Consider the following 10,872-nt stretch of genomic DNA (forward strand, 5'->3'; position numbering starts at 1 on the left):
TTTGAAAAAGAATAAGTTTGTAATTTTTTTAATTTATTTTTGTAGTTATAATAACTATTTATTATCATGGGTGATACTTTTAGTATGTTTATTTATATTTCTATATTATCTTTAAAATTTTAGATTATTACATTATTGCTTTAGTTATTTTTTTATCTGATTTTTCTGAAGGTTAATACCGTTCAATACTCAAGTTTTAAGTGTTATTTTGATTTATTTTATATTTGTTTGAAATTCGTATTATTAATATGCATTTATTTCTTCACATTTTAATAAAAAAAGTTGTTTATTTTCTTAAACGTTTATGCTAATTAAATTAAATGTTTTGTTTTTTATGTTATTTTCATGCAGTTTATATTTGTTTCAAATTTATTATATTATTAATTAATATAGTATACATTGATAAACATTTTGATTATATATTTGAATTGATTTAATTATATTAAATTACTATTATTAAGAGTTAATTATTTTATAATCATGTGTTACATAATATATTGTTAACATTTATGAAAAATGTTATTTTGCATGGTATATGCAGGATTTGAAAGATAGAAAATGAGTTCAAAACAAAAGGATCAAAAGACTAAGAAGAAATCAAACTTCTTCAAAACTATATTCTCACTTCCAAAACTCTCAAAATCGGGAAAGAAGAAGAAAACTGCATCAAATGCTCCAAAAGAAGATGTTTCAGAAAAATATGCTTCACACACTCCAAAACACTATGGTGAATTTTCAAACACTATCAACAATCATGAGAAGGAAGAAGAAATTTCAAACACTTTCAACAATCATGTGAAGGAACAAGAATTTTCAAACTATTTCAACAATCATGTGATGAATGATTCTCCTCTAAGATCTTCTATCATAGAAGCATCTCAATATCATGGAAGGAGTGGAGAGGAATTTCTAAAAGCAACCTATTACTTCAATGATCATTACTCAGAAGGATGTTCTATTATGTAATTGTGCACAATTGCAAAAATAATTGTTAGTTTTCACAAATCGTTTTATGTTTTTAGAAATTTAATTGGCGTTATTTGATGAATAAGTTGTTTTTTTTATTTATTTTTTACATTAAGTATAGGTCAATTAATATATAACAAGTTTTATTCCATATCAATACTTGCTTTAATTATTGTTTTTTTCTTTTTTGTAAATGTTACGATGCTTAGCATTGTTATCGAAGATAAGAATATAATAATATTGTTTCGATACATCCAATAAATCTCTCATTATTCTTTAAAAGTTGAGGTCATAAATAGTTTAAATACTTTTATCTTCATCTAGCCTCCGATGTGCCTTTTAATGATGAAATCATTCACACTAGTCCAAAGTGATAATATAATACATTTTCAATAAAAAAAAATTAAAAATATTTGAAATTTAACTAAGTCAATTTAAAAAAGATTAAATATGTTTTTGCTTCCTTAACTTTAAGTGAATTTTGGAATTAGTCTATTTCGAAACTTTAGACCAATTTAGTCTTTCATCTTCCCAAATACGTGAATTTAGTCATTTTAATCAAATTTTGTTAAATTTATTTGACATTTCAAGCATGTTTTATAATAGTATTTGACTTAACATTAAAGCAAAAATGTGTCAAATAGTATAAACAACTCAAATACAATCCTGATATGTGTGCGAAACATCTAATAAACCTAACAAAATTTGATTAAAATGACTAAATCCACATATTTCGAAAGATGAAGGACTAAATTAGTAAAAAAATTTGAAATTGACTAATTTCAAAATTCATTGAAAGTCAAGGGACTAAAAAGATATTTATTCCTTTAAAATGTGAAAAATGAAAAAAAGAGAGACTAAAACTTGATTTAAACCTTATAATTTGTATAGACAACATACAAATGAGTTCATCCATGAAAGAGTGATTGTTGAGCTCACTAACAATATAATCCCTCATGAAGAATTGTCACATCTAAATAATTATTAGTACATAAATATATATTAATTAATTAATTACTGAAAGCATATTCAAAAAGAAGTGAAACATTCATGTTCTGATGAATTTGAGTCATCACAAGGAGAATGGTTGTGTCTTCCTTCGTAGGTTGTTATTACCATTCGACAATCTTCTGAGAGTCTTTCAACCCTTTTCTTCACTCTACAGTTGTTATGAGTACAACGGTAGTAACTTCTGTTCATCACATCCAAAAATTTTAATATCAATTTCATACCATAACATAAAAAAAAAAACAAAGGTTAAAAATAAATTTATTTCAAGAAAATAAATACAAAGCAGGATTTGATCTTGTTATATACATAAATATAAATGAGTCTCATTGGTCTAATAAATATTATTAAAACATGGAGTTTCATTAAAAATAAAAATATTATTAGAGAGTAAATTTTAAACTAATTCAATTTCACAAAACCGTATATACTGTATATTGGTACAATCGTTTGTGTATACAATTTACATATACCATGAAGTTATAAAGTGAACACTTCTTATCTAAAGTTAATGTAAGAATATCGAAATATTCAGATTTAATACAGTGATTGATGAAAAAAAAAAACATTAATGTAAATAGTGTTGATCAAAGTTTGGTAGTGCATCTATTCAAGAAGTTTTCAATTGTTCAACTACACTTGTTAGATTCAGACAAGTTTCACTGTTAAATTATTATTTTTTATTATATTTTCCAAACATATGAATGTTCCTAAGTTCCTATGTTCCTGAAGTGACTTTTTATTTTTCCAAAGTAACTTTTTCATCTTCCTAATTCCACTTCTAAGTACATACCTTTAAGTACACTTTTGTAATCATGTTCTGCAACCAAACCAAATTAAATTTCTTTTCTTTGGGATCATAGATTCTTTCTTCACTTTAACCATTTTTCTTCTGTTCATCAACTATATAATATATATTATTTCTATTTTTCTCTCTCTAAATTATTAGTTACCTTCACTCTAAGTAACTTTTGTTTTCATCAAATACAACTTTTGTTTTATCTATCATGTTTCCTATGGATATCCTTATTTTATTTTTGTCATTTATTTTACTTCATTGTCAATAAAAAGTTGTTGAAAATTTTATGATTTGGTGTGCATGCTTAAGCAGTTAAATACTGAAATTAATTTGGTTCTTAAATTGTACTTTATCCATTGATTTCACTTCAGAAGGCCATGAACACTAAGATTTTAAATTGGACTAAATTCCAATTTTACTTCGTATAGACAACATAAGATTTTTTATTTTGTAGTCACTTGATTTCTTTATAGATTAATAATTTTTTTGGGTACATATTAAAGGCTGATATGACATTACAAATCTTTTAAATATTCTTTTTAAGAAAATTTTCCTAACTATTTTTATATTGAAGGTGTCATTGTTGTATCCTTTTAAAGATTTCGTCACACATATATATAATGTTCTTAAAAGATTTAATTTTTTTGAAAGAAAATAATAACTTTGTTGATTTCTACATTTCAAAACATATTATAGATCTATGGGCTGAGAAAATATACCAAAAATTAATGATATAATATTTTCTTTCATAACTCTGTCATGGAATCTTAGATCATGGGTACTATATATTTCCTTCTATTTTTACAGAAAATTAATGAAAATTTTTGAAACAAAAAGCTAATTAATATTTTATTATTAAAACTCAAATTTTCTTCAACTAAATAACAAATGCATCATTATTTGTGTTATATGCATACATTTTCTCTCATCTAAATATCATAATTGGGTTTAAATACATGTTTGAGCCTTCTGTACACATTAATAGGGGTTTAGGAACTCATAAATAAGAAGGGAAACAAGCTACTTTTGTTTCTTTTTTTAATTATTTATTTTCTAATAAAATTTTGTCTTTTATTTGTTATTTTTTAACTTTCAAGATATCATTATTATTATTATATTAATTGTAATCTTACTTTTATAAGTATTTACATAAAAATAGAAAAAGAAATCTCACAACTTTATAAAGGAATAAATAGAGTATATGTTAGTAACAAATATTTTTAATAATGCCTACCTAATTTTTTTTCTATTTCCAAAATAATTAACTTGTGTAATAATTCATGTCTTTTGACTATATAAACGTATCATCATAACAAGGATTTCCTTGTCAATTATTGTAGGCTACATGACTGGTACCTTAATTAACATTTGATTTTGCTAATTACATTCTAATTAATCAATGATCATGTTATACAGCACCAATCTAATTTTTCCTTTAAAAAAGAGATCATATTTAATATAAATTCTTATAAATTACCTCCTCAATAGCTACAGTTTTGATCTTTAGAAGAAACTAGACGAAATGATTATCAGTTTTCAATAAAATACATTAACCTTTTATTTTTAATTTACTTCAAATATAAATCACAGTTTGTGTGTATCCATGAATTTAAAAATAGTGAAAAAAAAATTCAAACAGCAAACAATCTGGGAATGGATGAAGTTTAATAATCATAAAAAAATTGTAATATACATGATAATTAAAGCCAAAAATTAAAAAAAAAATGGAGTTAGAGATTCTCTACTCAGTGAATACTGATTTTGAAATTAAAAGAATTTAATATATCAAACTTAATGTATGTAAAAAAGGTTAAATATATAAAAGTTAAGACTAACAGAAAACCTAGATAAATCATTATATATAACATAACACATGGAGAACAATTTTTTTATGAAAAAAAAGAGAAAAAAAGAAGAAATGTTTAGGGTTTTGTTTAACATTTTGGCCTTGGCAAGAAATTGGGTAGAAAAGATTAATTAGGTTAATGTTAATGAAATTAGAATGAATATGAAAGAAAATGTTTAGGTGGAAGTGAAGGGTAGCTTTTTAGTGATGGGTGGAAGAAGTTGGTCAGAAAAACACAGCATGAACATAGGACAAAGGAGGGGACCCTATACCATGCACTATTGTCAAAACTCTAATAATAATAATCCACTAAATAATATTCTCAACATTTTTTTTTCTTTTCCTTTTTACTTCCCAATGAACTCATCTTTTTTAATTAATTACCTCAACAAATAATTAAATAAAAAAAGAGCCTATTTTTCAGTCTGTACCATCAATCTTCTCTCTTCACAAGTCCTCTGAAAGTAACACCCTAAATCATTCCTTCAGTTTCAGCCAAGATTCTCTTCACTCTCTCTCTCTCTCTCACTGTTTTCAGTTCTTAATTAATGTTTAAAACAAAATCTATGATAATCAGGTTCTAAATTGATGTTGTTCCACCACCGACACATATATTTTTCCAAAAAAAGACATCTTACCTTCATTTATCCGAGTATAATGCCTAATGATGTAGCCAAATGCACTCAATCATAGTTTTCCATTTTTGCATTATTTGAAAGAGTTTCACACTTCTCTCAGCAATTATGTTATGTAAAAATCTTATATATATATGCATAAGAACACACATTTATGAACACTATCAAACTGCAGAAAAAAAAACATCCTTCACAATCAATTTGTATATATGTTCTTCACACTGTATATATATGTGTAATCAAGAAAAGAAAAGGGTTAATGAGATTCAAAGGTTTTTGCTATTATATCATTACCTTGGGTGAAGGCTATTCTTCACAACTTTCTGACCATACTTCCTCCATTTGTAACCATCATCAAGCACATCCACATCACTTCTTGTCTGAAAACAAAACCTTGGTTCCCTCAGCTTCCTCCTCACTTTCACCTTGTTCTTCTCTGACCCTGAACTTCTCCACCTACCATCACATGATCACAGTAACATACAATTTCAACATACTCCTATATATGCAATATGCAATGTGTTTGTTTATATATATCTATATACAGATTGCGACAAATCAAAGACTCTAAGTCAGTAAGAACAAATCAAGTGATGTATTTGTATACTCTCAACTACGAACATGTGTGTCATAGAACAACGACTAACAAATTCAAATATATAAGATTAAAGAGATACAATTAATTTTTTTCGACATGTATGTCTGCCTTTGTATATAGATAGATATAGATATAGATATATCACTTATCCTCAAGTTCTTCAAGATTAAACAGCTTTTTTTTTCTTAATCAGTTGAAAGCAAGATTAATTAACCTTAAACCAGAAAGTTAACAAACTAAACATGACAGCAAAAGTATAAAATTATGATCTGTTTGAAGAATATATGAAGCCTGATGGACTAGTGGATTCGAGTATCAATGAGTATCAAGACTTTTGAGTACCATGCTCTTCCTCACACCCCAAAAGAGAGAGAGAAAGAGAGAATAACTTGGAGTACAAAAGCAAACTCAGAAAGAAAAAGAAGCAGTCACTTCCATATACGGTGAAGACCTTCAGATTCTTCGCAGAAACCTAAAGAATATCTTCTGGGGCATCAAAATTAAATATTTACGTGCATGCAGAGAGAGAAAGAGAGAGAGAGAGAGAGATTAAAATCAGAAAAAAAAAATTTGCAAGACGATGTTACTGTGTATACCATGTGTTGTTGCCATCACTTGTATTTCCGGTGCAATTTTCATCATTGACAGCTTTATTAGGATCCAGGGTTCTCACCTGAAAGTTCATGGTGTACCATTTATATAATAAGCAAAAACCGTTTCAAGGAAAAGTGATCAAAACAGCATACCCTAAAATTGAAAGAGACATACATAAAAACAAAATGAATAAATCCAAGAAACATAAACCTATAATTAGGTAAAAGATCATGGTTTACACGAATAGATAGATAGACAGATATAGACATGAGAATAAACCAGTCACCTGTTCATTGTTCCAAGAAGTTCTGGAAGCAAGGTCATTATGGTTAAAACCAACTGATCCAGAAGTAGTAGTAGTAGTGACAGTGGTGGTGACCGCGGCGGTGTTGTCACGACCACCGCCGCCTCCGGTCAGAGAGAGCTGAGAAGATTGGGATTGAGCTGAGGGTGTTAAGAAGCTAAGAACCTGATTTTCTTCAAATGGGACAAAACCCATTTCATGGATGGCTTGAGGGGTGTTGGTGAATGAAACTTGAAGATCATAGCTGGGATTAACACCTCTCTCTCCTTCCATAACCCCTTTTAATCGATGGCTTTGAAACAACCTTGATTTTGGTTTTTCTTGATCTTATGTTGTTGTTGTTATGTAGCTCAATCTTGAACAAGAAAATTCTAGGCCATGTGAACATGGAAAAAAGGGTGGATTCAGAAGATAGAAGCAGGAAGCAGGTGTTTGTGGTTTGGTCAACACAAGTGTTTGTGTTTGTGTTTGGCAATTAAATTGTGAAGGGAATGTTTTGTAGGAAAATGATTCCTTCAATAAGCTATGGTTAAGGGAGTCTATTCAAAGTGTTGTGCACACTCTTTTTTCTCTCTCTGGATTACACGTGCAGTGTCCTACAAGTGTTTTTCATGTGGAATCTATCTTCAACAAGTGCCAGAAGGAATGAAACTAGGTATTGTCGTTTTTATATGAAAATGATTCTTTCACATCATGCCAGGTTTATACTCATCAATTACCATGTAAGTTGTTTGTTGGTATATATATGTAGTTTTTTTTAGACATCATGTCTGATATTTTCGAATCAAACAAGATTTTATTACAAGTGATAAAACCTTTTTTTTCACTATTTAACATAATTGTTCTTTAATCTTGGAGAGTAATGCACAGAAACAAAAGTCATTTGCTGATTTTTTTTTCCTTATTTAATCCTTATACATGTGCTGCTTTTTATTGTAAAAGAAATATATCTTTTGAGTACATTATTAAAAAATAAATTTTAAGTTTAATTGAATCTTACATCGAGACTTTTAACACATTTTTTTCACCATATACATATCGAATATGAGACTAAAATATGATCCCATAGTGGTTATTTAGACTCATTAAACAATAAACTTCATTATAATATGCTTTAATTCACATTAAGAAATGAATTTTAAGTTTAACTCAATTTAACAAAACAAAATTATTATGTGAGGTTTGCACTACTCACTTTATATTTTGTAAATTGATCTTATTTTTAGTCGATGTGGGACCTCTGACCTATATTATCAGACATAATATCTTGGAGAGGTTATAATAGTCCCTGTAAAACAAAAGAAAAACAAAAAAAAAAAAACATGTACTACAACATCAAAAAAGACAAAAAATCCATATTGTAGTGAAAAATACATACTCTTAGATTCTTTTTTTATGGGCAAGGAAAAATATATAATATAAAAGAGATATTAGGCCCAACCTTTATACAAAAATCTACTATGTATGTAAAAACTACATAACCACAATTGTCACTCTCTGACAAAATATACCCCCATTGAGCAAATCTTCCTCAACATATAAAGATCTAAAGAACATGATATTTTTATATAAATGTGCAAAACGTTTGAAATCTAGTGTACAATATATGGTAATATATGAATCCACTAGCCTTTATAATTACAATTATTTTTCTTGTGTATGTATATTTACTTGTATACTGTAAAAATATCCCAAATGTCCTCTTTATTAAATTATTTGCTATTGTTGATTAGAAAAAAATACTATTTAACATAATCGTATATATCTATAATTTGAAGTTGAAATGTTGATATCTAATCTTCTTGAAACAATTTCATACAAGTTGATCTATAATATATTGTTAACGTGGGTTGGTAATAATTGTTTACCAAGCCACTGACTAAATAATACACTTTAACCCTAATTAATTCTTGTGCAGTAAAAAACGTTTTTGTGGGAAGTACTCTTGTGTAATTAAATATCAATTTTGAATATTTTCATGGAAAATGATTGTGTAAACTGTGAAGTATTTGATTGATTGCACAAACTATAATGCAATTGTAGTTTGATTTATAACACTCAATTATTGTTAATTACGTGATCAACTTGCACTTGGACGATCTAGAAAACCCTATTGCTGCTGTCTTTGATGTTGTTAGATTCGTTGAATTTTGGTTTCTAAGATTTTTAAGATTATCTGTAACCGATTTTTGAGTCCAAATTTTCTACTGATTTTTGTGTGTTATTTTTTTGCTGAGCAGTGAAAATATACTGTGTTGGTCTTTTAATTATCTCTTTAATATATTTAAAAACGTCAAAATTAGTGGTAATCAGTATATTATGAAGACACATTAGAGAAACAACACCAAAAACATCCAACAAAGAATCTAAATTCCTGATTTTTCTAATTTCATGGTAAGTGTAACACGTAAAGGTTTTTTTGGAGTATCCTTCTCATTGTTTCTAAACCGTAGAATAGCTAACCATTAAGATGAGAAACCATTTTTTTTACTTTGAACTTTTTGTGTAGACACAAATTTCAGATATTTTAGGCAATTATTGCTGAATTTGAATCTGATCCCTATCTGATAAAATTATTAGTGCACCAATTATGAACATGGACCTTGGACTCGGCATGATTTTCTAACAGTGTTAGCAATATCGTTTTTTTTAAACACTCTTTTCAATGACTAAAATTTATAATTTTTTTTTCATAAAGTTACCAATGAGGTTTATTAGATAAAGAAAATAAACCACTTAATTTTGATTTTTAACAAAATTCAGTTAATAATATATTTAGAATACGTCATTACTAAAAAATTTTATGTTACATGAAAATTTTCTTGCAAATTTAAAATTTGCAGTAAAAGACTTTTTCTTGCTATTCTTTTAAAAATTTTAATTGACAGATAATTTTTTTTGGGTACAAAGAATTGGTTAACAATCTACTTATGAAAAACTACATTATATTAAAAATACCGTATCATTGTAGATACATTACTATTTTTCAACTTTTGAAAATTCAAGGTACCATATATAGAATGTTAACTTTGCTTGGAGAATAAATCAAAAAAAAATTTAAATACACATTGCTAAAAAAATTCATTTTATTATAGAAACAATATGTCACAAACAAAAGGAAAATGAAAGTTTAATCACAAATCAATGTATATTTAAACGTGTTTGACAATTTCATTGACAAAATTCTAATATTTATGGTGGAAAACATCATCACAAATTCCACCACAAGAGTATCAATGTAATATTTATGATGACAAATTCTAATAATTTTTTTTATTTAAACGGGTTTGACAATTTCATTGACCTCTAAGGTAGACAAATTGAAATCTAGGACATGTGACAACACTAAATTTAACTTTTTTCTACTTTGTCAGATGAAGTTTATTCCTTGTTCACAATGGTAAAAAAATAAATTTGGTTATAAACAATTTATAAATGAAAACAGACTTAAATTAAGGTTTTTGCATTTTAGAAAAAACCTACTTAGTATGAGAGCTATAGTCATTCTTTTTATGTCATATATTTTGGCAATGCATTTGTAATATTTTATATTTAATTAACACATTAATTAATTAAACTTTGAGCCATTTGAAAAGCATAAGTGAATGGTGAAAGATAAGTATAGGATAGGATTCATTCTAAATAAGGAAATAGAACATATTATGGATAAAGTGGTTGATTTTTACTTTTATTTTAATTAACATGGTTACTTTAAATTTCAAAATCATAAGAACTATTGAATAATGTGTTTAGTTTTACACATTTTAACATTAAAAATCTTAAAAAAAGTGTAAGAATGACAATGCGAGATAGATCATGTGGGCTGCCAATAGATTCTAAGAAGAAGTGTGGGATATGTTGAATTTTTGAGTCTATTGACCCTCTTTGGCTCACTCGACATAACTCGGAACTCACGTGGACCAATGACGGAACCAGGTGGACCAACCCACATAATCAATATAAATTTAAATTGCAAATAATTATGTTTTTTATATTAAATGGAAAAACAAATTTTCCATGATACAATAAAAATGATTTGTAATCATTAGGTGTGTATAAATATAAAGGTTATTAATTAAACATTTTGATAAATGTGTAAACATAAACATTATGATTAATAAT

The 10,872-nt window shown here is 27.0% G+C and overlaps 1 protein-coding gene across 1 annotated transcript; it reads right to left on the reverse strand.

The window, feature by feature from the left end:
* Positions 1–1,827: 1,827 nt before the first annotated feature.
* On the reverse strand, positions 1,828–7,439 carry LOC114166556 (probable WRKY transcription factor 12). The gene is made up of 4 exons (XM_028051304.1): positions 6,733–7,439; positions 6,449–6,525; positions 5,549–5,710; positions 1,828–2,158 (listed from the first exon to the last, which is right to left on the reverse strand). The coding sequence occupies exons 1-4, from the start codon at positions 7,021–7,023 to the stop codon at positions 1,996–1,998; spliced, it is 693 nt and encodes a 230-aa protein (XP_027907105.1). The 5' UTR covers positions 7,024–7,439; the 3' UTR covers positions 1,828–1,995.
* Positions 7,440–10,872: the final 3,433 nt, after the last annotated feature.

This window comes from Vigna unguiculata, chromosome 10 (assembly GCF_004118075.2).
Source record: "Vigna unguiculata cultivar IT97K-499-35 chromosome 10, ASM411807v1, whole genome shotgun sequence".
NCBI classification, from domain to species: domain Eukaryota; kingdom Viridiplantae; phylum Streptophyta; class Magnoliopsida; order Fabales; family Fabaceae; genus Vigna; species Vigna unguiculata.

Coding starts and splice junctions, on each gene's coding strand:
- LOC114166556 (XM_028051304.1), bottom strand. CDS start 7,023: ATGGAAGGAGAGAGAGGTGTTAATCCCAGCTATGATCTTCAAGTTTCA. Junction 6,526..6,732: donor CTTCTTGGAACAATGAACAG/GTGACTGGTTTA, acceptor ATGAACTTTCAG/GTGAGAACCCTGGATCCTAA. Junction 2,159..5,548: donor AAGAATAGCCTTCACCCAAG/GTAATGATATAA, acceptor TGTGATGAACAG/AAGTTACTACCGTTGTACTC.